Here is a 24998-nt window from a genome sequence, read left to right on the forward strand (position 1 = left end):
CCTGCTAAAATATGAAAGTATTGCATTATGCCAAGAATTATTTCTTAGTTACCTTGTTAGCTCATTTTGCTTTTGGAGCAATTATATGAATTTCATCAAGAAACAACAACTTTGAAGCAGTCACTGGTTTGCATGAAGAAAATCAATGCAATTTAATACAGCGTGGCCCCAAAAAAACGATAATTAATTAAATGGACGTATTGGGTAACTGACACAAATGGAACTGTTTAGGAGTCTCCAAAATGAGCTGGGTCTTTCGGGCTAAACCAAGTAGACACACTCAAATTACATTAGGACAAAGTAAAAGGGGCAGCTCCCCAAAAGGAAGGGGACAGCCCAAACAAAAACAAAAGTACAAAGGAAATTTAAGATACATCAAATCAAAATGTGATTGTCAGGGTCTATAATGCACCTCAGCCCCTGTGACTCCAACCTGTGGGTATTCTTCCTGCCAACACTAACGCCCCTTCCTCCCTTCACCCTAATTCCAACTGACTTTAGTTTTGCTAGGATTTCTTGATCTCAAGTGTTGCCTTAATATCAAGTGCAAGCAGCCTTTGATTTGATTTATTATTGTTACATGTATTCGCATACAGTGAAAAGCATTGTTTCTTGCGCACAATACAAAGCACACCGTTCACACACAAAGAAATGACAGAGTGCAGAATGTACCGTTATAGTCACAGCTGGGTGTCGAGAAAGATCAACTGAATGCAAGGTAGGTCCACTCAAAAGTCTGATTTCAGCAGGGAAGAAGCTGTTGTTTAGTCGACTGGTACATGTCTTCAGACTTTTGATTCTTTTTCTGGATGGACGAAAGTGGAAGAGAGAATGTCCGGGGTGGGTGGGGTCCTTAATTATGCTGGCTACTTTTCCGAGGCAGCAGGAAGTGTAGACAGTGTCAAAGGGTGAAAGGCTGGATGGATGGATTGGGCTTCATTCACGACCCTGTGTAGTTTTTTGCAGTCTTGGACAGAGCTGGAGCCATACCAACCTGTGATACATCTAGAAAGAATGCTTTGTACGGGGCATTTATAAAAGTTGATGAGAGTCATAGTGGACATACCAGCTTGGGAACCCAGCTCTTTATACACTTGGACCAAAACAGCTAAGAGGTCTGGGCTAGATTGGGGTTGTCCATTTTGTGGCCAGGACATACCAGGGAAATTTTCCATTGGCAGGTAGACACTAGTGTTGTAGCTGCATTGGAACAGCTTAGCCAATTAAATTGAATAAGCATAAAACCTGACGGACCACCCAGCATTAACCTGGGCACCGGAAGCAATAAAAGTACACCATGCCAAGTCTTCCTCACTGACGTCTTGGGCCCTTTGCCAAAACTGAGAGAGCTGCCCCACAAACTAGTGGAGCAACAGCCATAATCACTGAATCTTACTGCACAGCCAATGTCCCAGACTCCTCTATCACTATGCCTGAGTATGTTCTGTACCACCAGCAGGATAGACCCATCAAGTGGTGGTGGCACAGTAGTATATAATCTTGAACGCGTTGCTCTTGCAGACCTCATCGGTGACTGACGACCCCAAGAAGTTTCTCTGTGTCAGGAGAAATGTGGGCAAGGAACCTCCGGACGATTACCATCTATCGCCCTCCCATTGCTGGTGAGTCAGTACTCCTGTGCGTTGAACACCACTTGGAAGAATCACTGAGGGTCACGAAAGGCAGGGGTGGAGGACTTTAATGCTTGTTACCAAGCTGGCTCAGCAGTCATACTCAGTCAAACTGACCAATCCCTGAAGAACATACCTGCGATAGGTGGTAAGTCAGTCAACAAAAGGGAAAAACCTACTTCATCTCAGATTTGCCAATAAACTTATCTCAGGTACATCCGTCCAGGCCAGTATTGATAGGAGTGACCGTTGCACAGTCCTTGTGGAAGCAAGTCGAACATCATGTGCGTGGCGCCACCATCACGCAAAATTGGACAGATTTGGAACAGATCAAACAACTCAAAACCGTGCATCCATGAGGCATTGTGCGCCATTAGCAGCAGCAGACCAGTGTTCCATCACAAACTGAACCTCACAGCCGGGCATGTCTCTCACTCCAGCACTATCATCAAGACAAATAATTAACCCTAGTTTACTGGACTGTGCCATGTTTAATTTCACTGATTGATTGTTTTCATACCAAACAGTGACACTGCTTCAAAAGCATCACTTCTTGATGAACTTAAATACGATGGCTCTAAAAACAGAGTGAACAAACAGGTAACTTAAGGGTATAATTCTTGGCACGACACAATTTAATATTTTAACAGAGACTTCACCGTGACCTTCAAAGTGCCCCAGATAGAGCAGGGAAACAGAGTTTCAAGGAAAACTTCGTAACTCTTGTGCAATACTTTACGGCATCCAAAGGGCAGAATCTCTCTGAAGATCAAATAGGTTTTTATCACACTAGTGAGGTAATCAGGATGGTTAAACAGTACTACAGTAGAACCGTAGAATTTTACAGAATGGGAGAACAGGTCATTTAGTCCATAGGATTCATGCCAGCTTTTTGTTAGAATTAATCATTTGCAGTTAACTAGTTAATGGTTAACTAATCAATGAGCGTAAGACAGCAGTGTAAGACAAAAATGAAGCAATCATCCAGGAATATACAATGAGATAAACAGAGGTAAGCAATTCCACAGAACAGATCAAATCTTCAGTCTACCACATCTAATCATGAGCTAATTGGAGGTGAAGCCAACAAACATCCTTATCTTCAACGTGGCTCAGTGGTACTATCAATAAATCATTAATCCAGAAACTCAGCTCACGTTCTGGGCATCCTGGTTCGAAACCTGCCACGGCAGATGGTGGAATTTGAATTCAATTAAAAAAATCTGGAATTAAGAATCTACTGATGACCATGAAACCATTGTCATTTGTCATAAAAACCCATCTGGTTCACTAATGTCCTTTAGGGAAGGAAATTTGCCATCCTTACCTCGTCTGGCCTACATGTGACTCCAAAGCCACAGCAAGGTGGTTGACTCTCAACTGCCCTCTGAACATGGACAACTAGGGAAGGGCACTAAATGCTAGTCAGTCAGTGATGTCCACGTCCCAGGAATGAATAAAAGAATAAAATCTTCAATAATAGCAAAACCCAACATGAGAATGCAAAGAATGGCTTAAATGTTTGCAACCATCTTCAGCCAGAAGTGCTGAATGAATGATCTTCTTAACCTCCTCCCTCTCTCTCCAACCAACCCTCCCATCCCTGATATCCAGCATCACACATACCAGTCTTCAGCCAACTTGATTCACTTCATAGGATATCAAGGAAGTGGATATAGCAAAAGCTATGAGCCCTGACAATATTTTGGCAGTGGTAGTGAAAACTTGTGATTCAGAACTAGCTACGTCCTTAGCCGCAACTTCATTAATATGGGCAATATTTGATTTCTAGAGGTAAGGGGAAGGTGATTGCCCTTCTTATCAAGACAGCATTTGACTCAAGGTGATATCAACGATCCTCTGTAAAATTGAAGTCAATGGGAATCAAGGGGAAAATCTCCATTGTACTAGATATGAGTCCAACCAAAAACAGCTTTGGAGATTAGTCATCCCAGTTTCAGGGCATTACAGGAGCTCTGGATCATAATGGTATCCAGAAGCTACGTGCTGCAGCCTTGACACATCACCATTCCTGCTGGCCATAATGTTTTTAATTAATTACATTATTAATTCACTTACTTATTTTCTGTTACTGTATATTTTATTACCTTAACCAGACTATGTACTATTGTTAACATTAGGACTGGAATAGACTTTAACTACATAAATACTCACCAAATAGCTAGCTTCTTTCCCTGCAATAGAGTAAGAACCAACTCTTACAGGTTTTAAAAAAAAGTAAAAGCAAAAGGAGAGCAAAGAAAAGGAACACCTCATTCCCCATCTTACTAAAATCCCCCACTCACCAAACTCCCAAGTATGCATCCAGTTCCAAAGGTGTATCCATTTGCCCAAGCTGCACTGAAGAACATATAGTAAAGTGAACATCTAAAATTGCTCTCCCTTCACTACTGGCACAAACCATCTAAATGTTTCCCTGCAGCAAATCAACAAGACTACTTCAACAAGCACTGACTAGACCTGAAACCTCAGCCAGAGAAAATTGAGTGTTGCAATTGCGTGGGGACACCATCAATCTGACCTGGAACTATCTCACTGTTCCTTCACTGTCCTTGATCAAAATCTCGAAACTCTCTCCCTAATAGCACTGTGGATATAACTACACTACACTACACTACATTGACTGCAGAGATTCCAGAAGGTACTTCACCACAACCTACATTAAGCTAATTAAGGTTGGGCAATAAATACTGGTCTTGCCCACATTCCAGAAATGAATTTTAAAAATGCTGATTTATTTTAACATTAAGTTGCCAAACTATAAACTCTGCTGACCCTGCACTCAACCATAATTTACACTGATATAGCACCTCTAATGTATCAAATATTCCAAGTATTTCATTGTTGGAATCAAATAGGAGTGGGGGATATTTTGCAACAGCAGGACAGCAGTCGTAATGTCACAAAGACTTGTTCCATTCATGAAGAAACTCTCTTTTCAACTGCTGTGTATTCAAGAACACTTTTGGAAAACAGGCACAAGGTCAAGCGGGCAGGATGTTATAAACAATACTTACTGAAAGCTCCCGTGTATGTGGGCTGTGTAAGGTCCTTTGGTACTTTCCTGTAGATATCAAATCTAGGGAAAAATATGAAAATATTTTAAAATGTAATTAAATTTTAAATTTAACTCCCACTCTGCCATACATTTCAACATTTTCATTAACCATATTTTGATTTATTAACACTATTTGCTTTAATTATTTAGGAAACACTTCTTGAAAAAAATTAAAATTGCTTTCATTTAGCTATTATTAACATGTCAGTTAATATAAAATAATAATGCTATGAGTTTTTTTTGTTTATTTATTAGTGTCACAAGTAGGTTTACATTAACACTGCAATAAAGTTATAGTGAAAATCTCCTAGTCACCACACTCTGGCACCTGTTTGGGTACACTGAGGGAGAATTTTAGCATGGCCAATGCACTTAACCAGCACGTCTTTTAGGCTGTGGGAGGAAACCGGAGCACCCTGAGGAAACCTATGCAGACTCGGGGAGAACATGCAGACTCCGCATGTACTCCCCAAGCTAGGAATCAAACCTGGCTCCCTGTGAGGTAGCAGTGCTAATCACTGTGCCACCCACTTATGCCAAAGATAAGCAGGCAAGTTGCATTTACATTGCAACTTTTTTGTAGGAATAGGCATGTGGCATTTTATGGAGTGATAGAAACAATTAAATAAATGGAGCAAAGCTGAGATAGGAGGGGCAGCACAGTACATAATGGTTATCACTGCTGCCTCACAACTCCAGGGAACTCCTGGCTCCTGGCTTGGATCACTGTCTGTGTGGAGTTTGCTTATTCTCCACCTGCGTGGGTTTCCTCCAATGCTCCTCAGTCCACAGATGTGCGGGTTAGATTAATTGGCTAAATTGCCTCTTAATGTCCCAGGATGCATAAGCTAGAGGGATTAGCGGGATAAATATGTGGAGTTACAGGTATAGGGCTTGAATGGGACTGTTGTCAGTACAGACTCTACGGGCTGAATGTCCTTCTTCTGCATCGTAGGGTTTCTATATGGGTCTGAAGATTTTTAAAGGAGTTTTCTGAAACAGAACTAGACAGAATGCGGCTGAGTTACCTGAACATTCTGTCACTAATGTTGGGATGGAGGGACATAATCACTAAGCATCAAATTTCAAAAGTGAAGGGTGTGGAAGGAGATTGAAGAGGCGGTGTGGCAGGGGGCAGGCACCATGGAGATATTTTATTTTGAGGAGGAAGATTTTAAATCCAATGCAGAGGGGCAGAAGTAATAATATTTTGGGTGAAATTGAAATTCAGGGTGGAAGAGGATGGCAAGTGTGCCAATGGAGAAACCTATCTGCCGATAACAAATCAAGTTCTTAGCAGCTGTTGGTGCTGGGGGGCAAAATTCACCTCTCGGGCGAAGAGAATTCAAGGAGTTTGCACAGCTGGGTTATGGAATCAGTCAGGGAGTTCAGCTGAAGACAGAGGACAAAAATGATGGCTTTGCTCTTCCAGATGTTCATTTAAGGGAACATTTTCCCTTACCCACAACCTATTAGACAGGCATCACATGAATAGTATCAGGTAGAGGTGATGAGTTCAGTGCTTTTTGCACTTGTTTTTGGAGGCAAAGCTACAGAGCTGAGCTTTATGCAGGCAATTCAGCATAGAAAGAACTATCTTGAACTATCCTTATCCTCTAGGACAAGCAGAGAGCAAAACAGGATCAGCTGTGGACAAGGACAGAATTCTGCTTAACATGATCAAGCCACATCAAAGAATAATCAGAACAAGTAGGCACCACTTGTGCATGTGTTTGCAGTCCCAATACATAAGGGAGGAAAAAAATGGAGGACTAGGCCAGAAGGAACACTAAGAGTAAGAGCCCGAGTGATTTCGTAGAGCAAGGATGTCAAATTAAAATAACTTCTTCGGTACAATGAAACATCTGACAACATGGGAAGGAAGAAAGACATCCTGCACTGTATTCATTAAAGCCAACAATCAACATTCCAGTAGTACAGGGTATCACACATCACGGAAGTGTGATGTAAATAATTGCAGGCAATCAAAGTCCTTTCAGTTGCTGTGTGTTCAGAAACAAAATGTTGATACTGTAGCATGCTCGGGGGACATTCACAGGAAGCAGCAAGTTGATTACAGTTTAGAAACGCGAATGTATTACCAAAGAAGGAAATAAGATTCCTCCATTTCGGCAGTATTAAACTAATAAGAAAGACATTCTGAAATACTGTACAGCAGAAACCCAGGAGGAAGATGGCAGGGAACCAACTGGACTCCATCACTATAATGCAAGACAGACATCAACAACATTGAGAACACACCTACAGGTTTATCACCAAATATCAAGGAATATAGAAATTCAGTTTAGATTATGTAATAATGCTATATATTCAATAAGGGAGATATAGGAGGATGGATAGATAGAATAAAGAGAATGACGCAGTAATATTCAACTTTTCCACTTTCCTAATTCTTTTTACCTGCAGCAAGTGATCAAAAAGGATTTCATGCATTTTCTACTTTGTGACAACATTCAATTCATCCAAGTAATTGTCTTTATTCTCCCCTAGTTATAAACCTTGGTGGGTCGAATAAAGGATCAGAATATTATTAAATGAAGAAAAAGTGCAGAAAACTGCAGCACAGAGGGATTTGGGGGTCCTCTTACATAAATGGCAAAAAGCTAGCATGCAAGTTCAGCAGGTATTAGGGAAGGCAAACAGAATGCTCCTATTTATTTCAAAGGGAATGAAATACAAAAACAGAGAAGTCTTGCTAAAACTATGCAAGCCACCAGTTAGACCACACCTGAAATACTGTGTCCCCTTATCCAAGGAAGGATACTAGCACTGGAGGCAGTCCAGAGAAGATTCATTAGGTTGACCCGAGGAATTTTCTTATGAGCAGAGGTTGAATAGGTTGGGCTTATACTCATTTTGAGTTTAGAAAAATGAACAGTGACCTTCTTGAGCCATATAGGATTCTCAGAGGGCTTGCAAGGGAGTTGCTGAGAGATTATGTCTCCTTGTAGAAGAGTCTAGGAACAGAGGGCATAACCTCAGAATAAGGGGTCGCCCTTTTTAAGATGGAGGAGGAATTTCCTTCTCTCTTGAGGGTAGTAAATCTGTGGAATTATTTACCCAAGGGCTATAGAGATTAGTTATTAAGGATGCTCAAGGCTGAAATAGACCGATTTTCAACCAGCAAGGGAATCAAGGATTATGGGGAATTTGGTGGGAAGGTGGAGTTGAAGGATAATAGATCAGTCATGATCTTATTGAATGATGGAAGAGATCCAATGGGCCAAATGGCCTGCTTCTGCTCTGTGTCCTTTGGTCAACACAGTAAGAAGACTCAGAACACCAGATTAAAGTACAACAGGTTTATTTGGTAGGAAAAGCCACTAGCTTTCAGAGCGCTGCCCTTTCATCATGTGAGTGAGAGTTCTTTTCACAAACAGGGCATATAAAGACACAAACTCAATTTATAAAATAATGGTTGGAATGCAAGTCTTTACAGTAAATCAAGTCTGAAAGGTACAGACAGTGTGAGTGGAGAGAGTGTTAAGCACAGGTTAAAGAGATGTGTATTGTCTCCAGACGGGACAGTTAGTGCGATTTTGCAAGTCCAGGCAAGTCACGGGGGTTACAGATAGTGTGACATGAACCCAAGATCCCGGTTGAGGCCATCCTCACGTGTGTGCAACTTGGCTATCAGTCTCTGCTCAGTGGCTCTGCGTTGTCATGTGTCGTGAAGGTCACCTTGGAGAACGTTACCCGAAGATCAGAGGCCAAATGCCCCTGACCGCTGAAGTGTTCCAACAGGAAGAGAGCACTCTTGCCTGGTAACTGTCGAGCAGTGCTCATTCATCCATTGTTGTAGCGTCTGCATGGTCTCCCCAAGTACCATGCCTCAGGACATCCTTTCCTGCAGCATATCCAACATTGGCCGAGTTGCAAGAGTATGTACCCTGTACCTGGTGGATGGTGTTCCCACGTGAGATGATGGCATCCGTGTCGATAATCCGGCATGTCTTGCAGAGGTTGCTGTGGCAGGGTCATGTGGTGTCATGGTCAATATTCCCCTGAAAGCTGGGTAGTTTGCTGCGGACAATGGTCTGCTTGAGGTTGTTTGAAGGCAAGAAGAGGGGGTGTGGGGATGGCCTTGGCGAGCTTTTCATCTTCATCAATGACATGTTAGAGGCTCCAGAGAAGACGTCGTAGCTTCTCCGCTCCAGGGAAGTACTGGGCGATGATGAAGGGTACTCTGTCCACTATGTACCATGTTTGTCTTCTGAGGTTGGTGCGGTTTTTCACTGTGCCACATTGGAACTGTTGATCGACGATTGAGCGCCATATCCTGTTCTTATGAGGGCATCTTTCAGCGTCTGGAGGTATCTGTTGTGATCCTCCTCATCTGAGTAGATCCTGCGTATGTGGAGGGCTTGTCTGTAGGGGATGGTTTCTTTAGTGTGTTTAGGGTGGAAGCTGGAGAAGTGGAGCATCGTGAGATTATCCATGGGCTTGCAGTACGGTGAAGTGCTGAGGTGACTGTCCTGAATGGTGGTCCGTGTCTCCAAGAATGCAACCGATTCTGGAGAGTAATTCATGGTGAGTCTGATGGTGGGATGTCATCATATAGTTGTTTCAGTGATTATTCACCATGAGTCCAAAGGAAGAAAATGTCATCGATGTATCTAGTGTACAGCATCGGTTGAAGGTCCTGTGCGGTGAAGAGGTCTTGTTCAAACCTGTGCATGAAGACGTTGGCATATTGATGTGTGAATTTAATCTCGATGGTTGTTCCATGCATCTGCATGAAGAACTGGTTGTTGAAGGTGAAGACATTGTGGTCCAGGATGAAGCAGATAAGTTGTAAAATTGCATCTGGAAACTGGCAGTTGATGGCAATAAGTACTGAGGCAGTTGCAGCAACGCTATCATCATGGGGGATGCTGGTGTAGAGTGCCGAGACATCCATTGTGATGAGAAGTGCTCCTGGTTCAACTGCTCCATGTATGCTGAGTTTCTGTAGGAAGTCCTTGGTGTCACGGCAAAAGCTAGGGATTCTTTGTAGAATGGGTTTCAGGATGCCTTCGACGTAGCCAGAGAGGTTTTCGCACAGGGTCCCATTGCCCGATACAATGGGACAGCCGGGTGCGTTTGTCTTGTGTATCTTCAGGAGGCAGTAGAGATCTCCAACATGGAGAGTATCTGGGATGAGAGCACAGAGGGTGCTCTGAAGGTCCGGATCAAAAGGTCTTGATTGGTCTGTTGACTTGACGGGTATGTTTTTTGGTCAGATCTGCGGGTAACTGTCTGTAATGTTCCCCGTTGTTCAGTTGTCGGTACACTTCTTTGCACTAATCTGTTCTGTTCAGTATGACAATGGCCCCTCCTTTATCTGCTGGTTTGATGACAATGTTGTGGTTGGTCATGAGAGCATGGATGGGCATTGCGTTGTGCTTGGGTGATGTTCGGGGCTGCCTTGTGAGTGCGGCTGATGAATCTGGTGTTGGCGCACCTCCTGACAGCTTGGACATACAAGTCAAGTCGAGGACAGACTCTTTCCTTTTCGGTTGCTGCGCTGCAGATCTCTGTCGGCTGTTAAGGCCCTTCTTTATTAGATTAATCCCTGCCTATGGCCAACTGTTTCTTAGTTGACTTGCCAAGTGGTACAGAAAGAAAAGTCACTTGCCAGGCAACACTCCTATCCATATTCCTACATATATGACAATTTAAATTTCATCAGTATTACAAATATTGCAACCACAATCTAAAATAGCAATGGTAAATTGAGTGGTGGGCGTTTGAAGTGGCTGCTGGTGCCTCTAATTTGTTTCTGTTTAAAGGATTTACAGTTGCCTCACAGGAGAGTTTTCTGGCAGGAATTGTTCTTACAACAATCGTGACGGTTTGAGACGTGCTGGCAGCTGCATCACTGCCATTCTCAATTGAACATTATGTCTGTTCCAATGCAAAATATTTTCAATCCATTCTTATAGCTCTTATTAAAGGGGAACATGAAAAAAATCAAAATGGAACCATTGTGAACAAAGATAACATCACTTCCAACCCATTTAGAGCCCAGTTACATGTCACTGAACAGAGTGTAATTTTTCTAAGAGTTGTTACAGGCCATACATCATACAACTCCCAATTCTTTACACACCATAGGAGACAAATAAAGCAAGCATGCATTTTTATTTTCTTCTTGGTTAGGATAGGTGGTAAGGTGGCAAACACTGGCCAATGAAAATAAAAGCATCTGAGGTTTGGCTTAATATTGCATTGCAACCAAGTTGATATCATTGCTTGAAGGCATAAGGAAAGCAGACACAGACTCAACTGCCCCAAATTTTGTGGTGACGCTTATAGTGAAACTGTCAATGCCAACCATCATTACTCCTCAAACTAACAACAACTTCTGGAGTCCATACATACATAATTTATGTAGACATCCAGAAGCTGCTGTCAGTAATTAAACACTTAAGAGTCACTGAATCATACAACACAAAAAGAGGCCCATCATGTCAGCAACAGCCATTAAATACCTATATATTCTAATTCCACTTTCCAGCACTTGGTCCATGGCCTTGTGTACTATGGTGTATCAAGTGTTCACCTAAATGCTTCTTAAATGCTGTGTGTTCCTACTTCTATCACCCTTTCAGTAAAAGAGCTCCACATTCCCATCATCCTCTGGCGTGGACAAAGTATTTCCTCAAATCCCCCCTAAACCTTCTGCCCAATATCTTTAATCTGTGCCCCCTGATTACTGACCCCTTTACCAAAGGGAAAGGTTTATTTTTATCTACCCTATGTTCTTCATAATTTTGTACATCTCTACATCTCAATTAGGTTTCCCCCTCAGTCTTCTCTGATCTAAGAACAACAATCCCAGCCTAAACAGCCTCTCTTCATAGCTGAAAAGCTCCAGTCCAGGCAACATCCTGGTGAGTCTCCTCTGCAATCTCTCTAGTGCGATCACATCCTTCCGATAGCGTGGTGGCTAGAACTGGGCACAATACTCTAGTTGTGGCCAAACGAGTGTTTTATACAGCTATATGATAACTTCCCGAGGATAATTTCTCCATAGGGTGCACTGTTGAAGTCCACCCTCTGCCATCCTGTGTTCCAGATCAATTAGAAATCACTGAACTGATGTGAATTTGCTATTTTAAGTCCGATATAACAACTTCTGTCAAAAGTACACCATGTTTACTGACTTGTAACTGGGCTTTTGATGGCTTACGACAATGCTGAATTACTGCTGAAAAGCCTCACTGGGCTTTAGAAGCTAACTTTATATTTCTGAAGTTCCAAAATCCTTCATTGTGATAAATAAAATCTATTTTTACTTTTTTTTAGATTTAGTTATATTTTAGCTTCTATCTTAATCCCATTTGTGTATCCCAATCATTTACTTTACACTCTAAGTGAAGGATAATCAGTGCAGTTTACTTCTCGATATATATCATTACCGGATGCCTGGTGATCCCTTGGCTGGGCAGCAAGTTTAAACAACTGCCAAAGAGGAGGAACTGCACTTCACAGAAATCACTGCATTTTGTGGGCAATTATCTTTGAGGTGAGCAGTGAATGCCTTTGCTTCACCTGCTGACCACAAAATTTGGGTCATTACTTTCTTAGGTGTGACACAGTGGCACAACAGTTAGCACTGTTGCCTCACAGCACCAGGGATCCGGGTTCGATTCCTGGCTTGGGTCACTGTCTGTGGAGTTTGCACATTCTCCCTGTGTCTGCATGGGTTCCCTCAGGTGCTTCAGTTTCCTTCTACGAGTCCAAAGATGTGCGGGTTTAGGTTGATTGACCACGTTAAATTGCCCCTTAATGTCGGGGGATTAGTAAGGTTAATAGGTAGAGTTATGGGGATAGGGGCTGGGTAGGATTGTGGTCAGTGCAGACTCGATGGGCCGAATGGCCTCCTTCTGCACTGTAGGATTCTATGATTGTATGAACTACACATTAGTAAATACCAGAAAGTGACTGTGCACCTAACTTTAAAACTTCCATTGACGGAAAGGAGTTACAAGGTCTTGATCATTTATTTTCTGCACTTGTCCAAGTCGGCAGGAACACTAACTGAATCAAAATAGAATTTCATGGGTAGTATAAGCCATCAGGCTGCTGCTGATAAAGTATTTTCTCTATATGTGTATAATTAGTTTGAAACACAAGTGTATTGATGAAGCCCTAATTAAATGTAAATTACTGAAGGAACCACTTACAATAATTTCTAAAACAAAATTGGATTTCTTAAACTGCCAAACCATTTCATAAACAATACTCTGAAATGCAGTGAATATGTAAGATGACAGTGCAGCTATTTTATAATCAGCATATAACTGTAAATGTACTGAACAGTTAATTTGTTGCCCTTGCTGTTAGCCAGATTTCTTGCTACTCCTCAAATTGTGATAAAAATCCACTTGAAATTCTAAATGGCAAACAGAACCTTGCTTTACTACCCAATGTGTAATGCACTCTAAAAAGATTGTGGCCCTCACAGCAGACGGCCATCACTGAATTAATTTTATTTACACCTACCAAACAGGGGCTACACCCCCTCCCCACTTCAAAAACTTTTAAATTAAGATGCAAAATATTAATGCACACAAATTTCCAGAATATAATTAAACCAATGATATCTGAAAAGTTAACAGGTTGGGTTTGTACACTGCTTCTCACTGTAATCACAACAAAAACATGTACTGTAAATCATTACAAATAAGTCAACACAGTTGTCTTATTGACAGCCCCATTTCTCCAGCCCCAAAAATCATGTTTTTGTAGATACTCAGCATAAAGATCGATCCATCTTTTTAACCACGGTATGTTTTTACTTCCATTAGGAGTCAGCCTCAAATTTTTGGCCCACAAATGCAACTTTTACCTCCCTTATAAATTGGCACAAGGAATCAAGTAAGTAGTATAGGTGGTGTTGCAAAGATGTGCAAGAGTTTAAGGCATGCCCACATAAAACATGGACCTCATGTGAAACGCAACAAAGAGAAATGAACCTTCCAAAAAATGAATTATGAAGCTGGTCTTACACACAGTCATAACATTTTCTGATCTATCAAATAACTGCTGCAGCCGGTCATATTGGTGAATAACTGGTATGGGAATAGGAGGAGAAGGAATCCGACCTGAATAAATGCCCAAGTCCAGACAAGTCATGAGGACACTGACCAGGCACAGGCCTGACCCTGTAAAGCATGTGTCGGAATGGGTCCTCAGAAATAATCAGAATGGTAATATCAGCGCAGAAATGGTATGCATTCACTCAAACCAAAGCCAGCAAAGACTTCAGACCATTAACTAAATGGAATAAAAATGTCTAGTGTTGTACAAAGGCCAAAATTGTTCTGAACAATTATCAGTGCAAAAAAATTACTAGTTCCCATGGATTCATCGTCAGATAGCAGCAAAAACACCAGCACCCACTGTACCACACTGAGAATGTGGATGAAACAGTTTTGATACACCCAGCAACCAACCTATGGAGTGGAAAGGTTTGAAACAGTTTGTGAAATGCATGTGGCGTAACATGAGAAAACGAGGTTCACGGTGGCACTAGCCTGTATGGCCAATGGAACAAAATTAAAGCCTATAGTATTTTATTTAAAAAGAAATCATGCTGAAAACCAAGTTCACTGGATGAATTTCTGTGCATGTTCATGATAACATTTGAATGGATGAGAACAGAGTGAAGTTATGGATCAGATGGATGAGGATGGAGTGAAGTTATGGATCGATAATGCGTGAAATAGGCATCCTATGGCCTACATAAAAAATGCAGCTTATGAGTGTGGTACATGTTATCTACCATAAAGCCTACATGATCAAGAGACAATTGTGAAAAAGTAACACCCACATTGCAGTTATATCAGTGGTGGGGTGGGAAGTTCTAACAGCCATATTTTATCCCTTTGAATGTGTACATCAACAAATCATTTAAGAATCAGTCATGCCAAGGGGGAAAGGTGGATTGACAGACTGGAAACATGCACATTGCCCTGCTTGATGTTGTGTGTGACTTTGTCACCAAACCGTGGGATGTTATTGGGACACAATCTGTCATCAGATTGTTCAAAATATGCAGAATATCTTATTCAATAGATGAGGAGAAAAATGATTTAACTTAGAAGGGTGATTCTGCAACCTAAAGCACTACATCTAATCCAGAATGGGATCTTTATAATGACACCTTACAAGAATAAATGCGATCAACTCTTTGCATCGGATGCTGAAGACAATGAATTTGACCCTGTGGTTGAAGGTATCTTTGTCCAATTAATTTATTCAATAAACCATGCCATGTTAGTTCACTATGACTTACCAATGTTATGTTTTTGTTCACTTTCAAAAATGGTCACCGCCTACACCAGCAATTCACATTTTATTCTCCCCATATAAGTCAGCTCCCATTTCTGGAATGAGTTTTGGAGGCTTCAAAAGGTTGACATAAAAAGAACAGTACAGCACAGGAACAGGCTCATTGGCCCATCAATCCTATGTTGACACATGCCATCTTTCTAAACTAAAAATCTTTTGCCTTCACACAATCCATAACCCCCTATTCCTTGCTTACATGCCAACATTTACAGTTTAACCAATATTTTCAGAGTAATTTACATGCAAAACAGAAGTTTTTCCTTAACACCAGTATATATTTAACAAAAAGCAATGAAAGAAATAATTTATTTACTCTTTTCACAATTTCAATAATCTTTCTGACTATCTCCGTCCACTTCCATTAGCTTGACTCTTCATGGTCAACATTGCTCTTGACTGCCAATTCCATTTAATGGTTGAGACTGCGGCAGTGGTTTGTCTTACTCAAAGACCCTGACTCATATTGCTCTATTGGCAACTTTCAGTTTCCTTGAGCCTTTCATGTCAGGCTGGTGGAGAAATTTGGACTACAGGAGGTTTCTTCTGCTCTCCTGTTTTCAGATTTCCACTTTCAAGCACATGATCTATGTGACATTTGCTTCAAACTTCACTAGATTTGCGAACGCACTTAGTCTCTTTACAGCAGCTCCAATCACATATTTCTCCTGATCACCTTGATGGTTTTTTTATCATGACCTTCTGGCCAGCACTGAACTATCAATGCGCTGTGTACCATGGCTCATCTTCACATTGTTTTGCTCTTACTTTATTAACTTCAGGCTTAAGCAAACTAAAACTTGTACATCCTAGGAATGTGTTTAAACACTGATTCATAAGGTGAGTAAGCTGTTGTGGACAGAGGGGTTATTCTGTCAGAGAGGAAAACGATTGCCCAGCCTCTGACAAACAAGAGCAGAGAAATTACTGCCTAGCTTGCCACCGAGCAAACACTTCTGCAAATACTTCTTCACAATCTGTTCACATCTTTCTGCAACATCATTTGATGCAGGATGATGTGGTGTTAGTGCGTGCTTGACTCCATTCTTACTCACAAATATTTCAAAATATTTGGACGTAAACTGTGGACCATTATCTGACACCAACACCTCATAACCCATGAACTGCAGACTGTTCTCAAAACCTCAGTAGTTTTGGCACTTGCAGCATTGGGCATTGAGTCAACACTTATCTGCTTCTTACAGTTATCAACCAAAGCAAAGTACTCATCCCTTCCACTTCAAAAAAAGTTGACGTACTTGCTTCTACAGTTTTATGTTTGACCATGCAATGTAAGAACCTGGACTATATTGTTTCTCATGCCGTGACACATTTTACAACTTTTCACCAACTCTTCAATATCTCCAAAAACAGCTTCTTGTTACTGCTTTCATATAGACTATCCCTCTTTATGAAGATCCCCTAGTGATCTATTTCGAAACATTGATGGAATAATGGACTCTTAAATCCCTTAGGAGACAGCCTTGATCACCACACAGTTGAGTTTTACATGTGAAATACTCCTGCACTTTCATGGGATAAGTGAGCACTTCATTAGGCATCACAAACTTGCTCCTAACTTCATTAATTCCTTTAGCAGACACCAGCAGGTCATGTCTCTGTAAAGTCGTCACTGGTAACTCTGGCCAAAAATGACTCAGCCTTCAATCGAAAATCTCAATAGAATGTGGATATTTGCTTGATCTTCCGATTTACAATATTTAATATCATACTGATGGTTGATATTATTTGGTCTTCCTTGCTCAAAGACCAGTTTGTGCTCTCACAGCACTTCCTCAATGACAGATGTGTTCTTTGATTCCTACTGTAAATAACTTGGCTCAGTTTAGCCATACTTTCTTCAGCCAATTTCCCCCCCCCTATCAGGGAGTCTATGTTCCCTCCTGCTCCTACCAATGGCAGGTAATAAAATGTTTCATCATATTCCAATCTACCAGTGACAGTCAAATACTGCTACTGGAATAACTAGTCAGTCTCACCTTAGTTTTGCGTAAGGTAATGTGATTTAGGGACTTCTTTGCACTGGTCTTTTTCAGCTGCATCACCAGTGAAACCAAGTTGAGAGTCTTCAACAGATATCTTTGCTGCGGGCACTGGAATTATATCAATACTTCCGACTCTCATTTTCCACATGCTATTTTTCCTGTATTCCAACAGAGTAAAGCTCTTGATCTTTCACTCAATATCATCAACTTCTGTTTCCACATCTATCATATGCGCATAAGGGGATCTCCAGAGACCTGAACTAGCTTTAGATCTACCGTAACCTCAATCTGGTGCACAGCCTGGAGTTTTACCATGACCTGCAGCATTATTGTTTCCTCTATTCTTGCATGCAATCTGGATATGATCAGCTTCCAACAGGCATAGTGCTGTAACTGGGAATGGGGGCATTTAAACAATTGGTGCCTGCCATGACAACAGTACCAGCGACCTCGAGACTGTAAATGTGGCTACCGTGGCCTGGATGTCACTGAAATCTGAAGATCAGGAAATGAACTTCCTTGCAATCGGAAACACTCCCTTTCTGCTATTTCCATGTGGTCTCAATGCAAATCTTCTTCCACATCAGCCTACTGTCTTTACTCAAAAAAGCCTGGCCTCAACTGCATTGTTCTTAAGGGCTCCTACAAATGTATCCCTAAGGTTGATTTGTAAGTTTGTGACATACATACATACAATGACGAGAGACTTTCTTTAATTCAAAAATGTAATCTTAACAGTATCATTCTGCAACTGCTTCCTTTTACAGTATTTCAATTACAAGAGGGCACAGGTTTCAAGGGGAAAGGGAGAAAGTTTTTTTTCCACGCAGAGAACGGTGGGTGCCTAGAATGTGCTGCCAGAGGTGCTGGTGGAAGCAGGCACATTAGCAACATTTAAGAGGCATCTGGATGGGTATGTGAAGAGGGAGGGGATAGAAGGATATGGACTAAGGATATGGAGAACCAACTAAGGTTTGTTTTTTAGTTTGGTTAGGACATCATGATCGATATAACACGTGGACCGGGATTTTCCAGCCGCGCTTGCCCCAAAACCAGAAGATTCCACCTGATGGTAATGGACTTTTACCCAGCCCCCAAAACTACGGTTCCCGTGGTGGGCAGGATGGGAAAATCCCCCCTAAGTGGAGTTTCAGCAGGCAGCCATAACTCAATTAACTTTTTTTTATATGTTTATTGAAAATGTTCTTATATTTTACATAGCAAAATAACACAGATACAGATCCACACATGCTTGCGTATACATTCCAATGCGCATGGGCTCAGGGCTCTCCGTGCCCAGGGGACAAACCCCTGGTACCACTGGCACCCACCCCATCCCGTCTAATTGCACCAGTAATGACGGTGATAATATAAAAACATGAAAGGCAGAGGTACGCCGCTGGAGAACCAACTGAGCGCCCAAACAGCCCAGGCTTTAAACTAACAAGCGGAGAAAAGAGAAAAAGAGAGAGACAGCGAAGGAGAGAAGAAGAGAGCGAGAGGGAAAAGAGATAAATTTTCGTGTTGGTCCCCACACCTCAGCAGGATGGGCAGGTGTACTCAGGTAAAAGGCTGGGGCGCATCCACCAATTGGGGGAGGGGGGTAAACTAACTTAATTTACACCTCCCCATCAGAGGAAGTAATATAACAAAATAGTCAGATCTTGCAATATCCTACTCTCAGCAACTATAACATTAGGGCATTTCCCCCCCGCCCCAGTGCCAGTCGAGATTACAGATTTAAGTCCTGGAACAGTGATTAAGCCTCTGACTCAGGCAAGTAAACCAAGGTGTGAGCACATAATGTTTTCTTTACCTCCCTTTTCCAAACAGCACTGGAAAAATTGCAGAGAGGATTAAGGTCATTTCTTCTCAAAGTGAGCTCATATAAAATTTCAGCTTAGCGTTTGCAGTGTCAACACCGACTTGAGAATGAAGTTGCCATTTCAAATGGAACAGTGTCTGAGCAGAGAACTGTAATTGATTTTAAAAGGGTATGGAAATTGCAGCTGGCTTAAAAACATGACCATTTCTGTCTTACTCATGTTTTAATTGGAGGAAATTACAGCTCATCCAAGGATAGTGGTCAGACAAACAGTCTGGTAAAACAAGACAAGGGGTCAGCAGACGTAGGACACAGGGAGAGCTGCGTGTTGTCAGCGTATGTGTGGAGGCTGCATGCAACACTGCTGATGCATCATGAATGCAACAAAACACTAAGAAGGAAGGTTGTAGCCACTAAATATCTTAAAACATGCTATCAATTAGCACATTGTATGTCTACTTAGTTCCTCTATAGCACTCTGAGTCAGAAGGTTGTGAGTTTAACTCTTATTCCAATTTAAACATGTGATACGTTAGGCACAATTTTCTGATTGGTCCCGCCGACAGGACCTGCTGATCCCACCGGCAGGACCCCCGAACCACATGTTTCCCGGTTGCATTGGGTGGAACGAATGGAAAAATCCCATTGATTGCAACGGGACCAGAAGATCCGACTGCCAGCCAATGGTGCACTACTCACAACCGCCAAGAAAAACAGCACAGGGAGGCCAAAGTATCCCAGCGATAAGCGAACATTTGAGGGAACCACATTGTCCATTGGACCAAGACTCTTCCTGCTTGGGTGTATGTAAAAGACACTACTCAAAAGGATATCAGGAAGTTTTCTTAATCCTCTGGACAACATTCACCTCACACACACAGGCTTAAGTGGGAAGAAGTATCAATGTGAAAAAAAAAGGTGGGGGGGTGAGGGGGGAAGAAATTAGATAAAAAATAGCTGAGGCAGTGGGAGGAAAAAATAAAGGAGATGGAAACCAAAACAGGAAAACTTTAGAACACAGCTGACTGGAAAGGGCCAAGAGCTTCAGAAAATAAAAAAGCAACACAACACTGTTAGGCATCCTGGAATGTAAAAGGGCAGATTTACAAAGTTACAAAAGGAGCTCTTTAGGGTGAGAAAGAAAGAAAGATCATTACACATGTCTACAAATCAACAGTGGTTAGCACAGCTGCCTTACAGCGGTAGGGACCCAGGTTCAATTCCAGCTTGAATCACTGTCTGTGCAGACTCTACATGTTCTCCATGTCTGCGTGGTTTTCCTCCAGGTGCTCCATTTCCTCCCACAGTCAAAAAGACATGCTGGTTAGGTGCACTGACCATGCTAAAATCTCACTCAGTGTATCCGAACAGGTGCCGGTGTGTGGCGGCTAGGGGATTTTCACAGTAACTTCATCGCAGTGTTAATGTAAGCCTACTTGTGACACTAATAAATACTTAAATGGTATTTTCATTCTTAAAAAGGGATATTGCAAATTTGTAGAATAAATAGCAGCAAAGGGAGACAATTTTAAGTTTCAGGATGCAGTAGATAAATGAAGGTTGGAACCGAGCCAAAATTAAAGAAAGGGATATAAGGAGGCCAGGGGAATGATAAAATCGATAACAAATTGAGTAAAAAGAACTTTGGTGGACAGAAGGAAAGATGTGAAAGATGAGAACAAGTTAAAAGTTTCAAAACTTTCAAAAACTGTACAGAGTTCTGCAGATATTGCATTAAAAATATAATGGTTGTGAGAGAGATGGGCCCAGAATAATGAATGAAGAAAAGATAAATGAAAATTTGCGTGATGCTCAAGTTATTTGCAATAGTATTTACAAACAAAAAAGGTAATTTGGGAGGAGGTTAATTTGCAATCGATTAAAAGCAAAATGAGAATTTTCCTTTCAGAATTTTAGTAAACAATGTAGAAATGTTACAATAATTATGTATTAAAGCATTAGAGAAGTTATTAAATTAAAAGGAGGACAAAATACCAGACTTTGACAGAATAAATCGAAAGATCTGGAGGAAAATAGAAGGGATAAATTTAGTCGGGGCCATAGAAATGTTTTCTCAGGATTCTATACAAGTGGCTATGTGCTGCAGGGATTAAGATTGCGATAACTCTTTCCAAAATAGAAGACAGGGCTACTTCAGATAATTACAACAATTACAGGTTTGTTACTTTAATATGCCTGGCAGGTAAACATTATTGAAATTAAGTAAGCATGTTCAAATGAAGAACACCATTTTATTCTTCTCCTATTGAATCTTTATATCAATCTATCTCAGCAGTGGCATTCCTCTCAATGCCATTAAAAATTATACTTGCAGGAACGATGCTGCACACCAGCTTGGGCTGGCAGTGCTGTTGTGCCTCCCCACTGGCTGACTGATGTGTGCGTGTGTCTGGGTGTTGGGGAGAGTGATAAGAGGGGCTGATTACAGTGTACATTGGGGGGAAAGTGCTGATTACCGTTCATGTGTGAGGTGTAGGGAAACTGATCACATTGTGGATGCACAGCAGGGGCAAGACAGTGGGTGGTTTTTTTAAAAAATGTCCTCTCTTGTGATGAGTCTGGAGGCAGAGAGGACATTTAATCAGGTAGGAGGAAACCAGTCTGAAATGGTAATATTCTTCTTCCTGAAGGATGCTGCTCGACTTGCTGAGTTTTTCCAGCATTTTCTGTTTTCTACTTCAGATTTCCAATATATACAGTAATGTTTTTTACTTTTACTGTCAGTCAATTTGACCAGCTGATAGAGTAAGGAAGATAGCAGGGTCGAGGAAAACAAACAAGAAATACATTGATTAGAACAGCTTTTACTACTTTCGAGCACCACAGAATAAAGCATTGCACAAGCTGCTTATAAATAGCAAGTCAAAGCTATTGCAACTGGAATTTGACTGTCATACGCTAATTACTACTTATCAATTAGTTGTTTATATTAAGAACTATTAGAATTCATGTAGCCTCGGGGTTAAGGGTTAAACTTTATGGACTTTGAACCAATAATTAAGTTTTCAGCCTGTTTCCGCAGATAAGTCTCCAACTAATGTCCATCACATGAACACAATTATCATTGCATATACATTGATAACACTAAAGATATATTCCAGTTTCTCAAACACAAAAATCAAAGCAAACACTCAAGAGCAGTACTGTGGGAGTGCGATACTGTTGAGACAAAAAAATCAGGAACCTATCTGTCCTCTTGAGTGGCTATAAAAGATCCCCATTGGCACAATTTCAAATAAGACAAAGGCCATGCGTCCTGGCCAATATTTATCCTTCAATCAACATCACAAAATAGATTATCTGGTCATTAATGCATTGTTGTTTGTTAAGAGCTTGCTGTGTGCAAATTAGCTGCATTGTTTCCTACAATGCAACAGTTACATACGGTTTCAGCGACTGGAAAGTGCTGCAAGAGGGCCTGTGGTCGTGAAAGGTACTATATAAATGCAAGTCTTTATTTTTTTCCTTCCTCCACCATGTGTTTATTTATCTTCCCCTCAAATATATCTAAGCTATTCACTGCAACTATTTCACCTGGGAGTTAGTTTCACATTCTCACCATACATACGGATAATTTTTCCTATTTCCCTTTAGTGACTATCTTATTTTTATGGCAGCCAAGCACTGGTCTCTTGCCGCTCGAAGCATCTTTTCCAAACCTACCCTATCAAAACTTTCAGAATCTTAAAGACCTCTATCAGGTCACTCCTCAGTTCTCAGTTTTTTGAGAAAAATATAAACCTGTTCAATCCCTCTGGACAGGTGTGACCCCTCAGTCCCTTCAGCAAGGCATTTTGCACCTTCCAGTGCCTCAATGTCTTTATACTTTGGAGATCAAGATTGTTCACAATTGGGGTGATAGATATGATGGATGATGGTAATGCCGTGGATATGGTACTCAGGCTTTAAAAGAGCTTTAACAGTTAGTTAATCACATGAGAGAAAGGGCAGAAAATTAGTTAGAAATGGTTAGTGGGGAGGAAGTTGTCAAATGTTGGAGTAGTTTCTCAGTAACTAGAAATGTGTAACCGTATTTTGGAATTACTACTATTCAACATGTATATTAGTGATTTGGCTCGAGGGAATGATACCTAAATTAGTTGGTGACGCTGAAGTCGCAAATTAGAAACTCCGAGGTATATTGTGAAGTTAGACTAGACTGTAACTGTTTTTGATTTTGGCATTAAGATAAGCAGAAGATGTTTCACTCCAGGTGTGATTCCACTGACCCTCTAGAAAACTTTTATTAAAATGAAATTAAACAATACCGTTTAACTATAACAAAATGAATCAGTGTAACTTTTATCAATTGAAATACTTAAACATCATAAGGTATAATTCTTAATCGCTAGTTATCTCAATTGGTTCTAATTTAAGCAATATTCATCATAGACATAAATTCCTCTCCAGAATCAGTTAGCAAAAACACACAGGCTTATGTGAGTTGCCAGTCCTCTGGACAAAGCTACTTGTTTTCTGACTCTCAGACAGCAGCCTTCAGAAAAAGACCTATCTTCACACACAGAACTCCAGAGAAAGATACTTATTTTCTAACAGGTCCCAGACTTCAATTTCCAGAAAGAGAGAGAAAGTATTGCTACTCCTTTTCAAATTCAATCAGCAACTGCCTGCCTGTCTCTCTGTAAGCCTAGCTCCATTGCATTCACATGACTTTCTCCTGTTAATAAACCTAATTAAACCCAATTCTAAAACACAAGATAATCCCAAAATTAAAACATTGTTAACACAGATTAAAATAGATACCCAACAACTAGGAGCAATTATTCTTCTGCAGGCTCAGCACATGGGCTGCAGGCAATCGGCATCGTAATCAGAGCTAAAGTATAAAACAGTTCCTTCATAAGAAACATGAAAAATATATTTCTTAAAGACAGAGTATCACCACAGAAGCTTATAATAAATAAAACGTGGAAAGCGAGTAGTGATAAGATGGGAGAGTGGACAAGTATCAAAGGTGGTACATTTGGTTAAAGTATTACACCTTGAACGGGGAAAATTTACAGCATGTGAAAAAGCAGCAAGATTTGGGGATTTAGGCTCCCAAGACATTAAAAACAAATTCATAAAACTAGGTGATAGCAAATTCACATAAAGTATTAAGTCCCGCTTAGAGAACAGTAGTTTTCGGCTCCAAATAATAAAGAATATTGAGGCAATGGAGGGAATGGTATAGATTCACTCCAGATGCTGCCCTGAATGAGGATATAATTACAAAGAAAGACGTGAAAATTTTACATCAGTGAGTTGGACAGGTGATTGGACAGAGGAGTGCAAAATTCAGAAGGACAGTACAAAGTAAATGAAAACAGACCAGTTTTTAGTCGTCGAGGGAACATAGAAATAAATGCAAGACATCGTTTTTTGTTAATAAAAAAGCATACTCAGAATGTGGAATGCACTACTGGAGTTAAGGATTGAAGGTGAGACCATGTGATCATTTAAAAATCAGTTGGATAGGTGATTGAAGAGGATAAAGGATGTTAGAATGCATTAGGCCCATAGGATTCAGCCTACCATGTATGGTGAACATATGCCAACAGTGGACTAGTTGAGCAGATCACCATGATGTTAAAGACCTGTTCTGCTTTGCAGCTTTTTCTAAAGCCACTTTATCTTGATTACTTACCACCATTTTACGGGAGAACATTTGAGTCTTTAATTTGTCTCATTATGATTCATATTGTCTTATTAATATTCCTTCATTTATCTTGAGAAGCTGAATATATTTTATTGCATACACTACTATGTAGGCACTCATCTGCACCCACCCATACATGTACAAACAAAACAGCTGAATGTGAAATTTGAATTTAGTGGATTAATGCATTCATTAAAACAACAACCAAGCATTCACATGCCAGTACTGAATAGTACAACTTCATTCCAGTGTGGTTTTAAGAACTGAATTATCATGCAATAGTCACTTGCTATAAAGAGTGATGTGTTATTGAAGCTTCTCATCTTGCACTCATCAGGAAGAATGTTAGAATGCTAAATTTCAAACATTCACAATTTATATTACATGAGGAGGCAAAGCATTGCCAAGCTGAAAGCAA

General features: G+C 40.8%; 1 protein-coding gene across 1 annotated transcript in view; it reads right to left on the minus strand.

Annotated features, from left to right (window-relative positions):
* Window positions 1-24998, minus strand: part of ergic1 (endoplasmic reticulum-golgi intermediate compartment 1) — a 95129-nt gene that overhangs the window by 42654 nt on the left and 27477 nt on the right. The window contains exon 2 of the mRNA XM_080201635.1: window positions 4670-4731. Within this exon, the coding sequence (XP_080057761.1) occupies window positions 4670-4731 (62 nt within the window). The remainder of the gene's footprint in view (window positions 1-4669; window positions 4732-24998) is intronic.

Source organism: Carcharhinus amblyrhynchos, chromosome 13, assembly GCF_965287045.1.
Source record: "Carcharhinus amblyrhynchos chromosome 13, sCarAmb.v2.hapA, whole genome shotgun sequence".
Taxonomy (NCBI): Eukaryota; Metazoa; Chordata; class Chondrichthyes; order Carcharhiniformes; family Carcharhinidae; genus Carcharhinus; species Carcharhinus amblyrhynchos.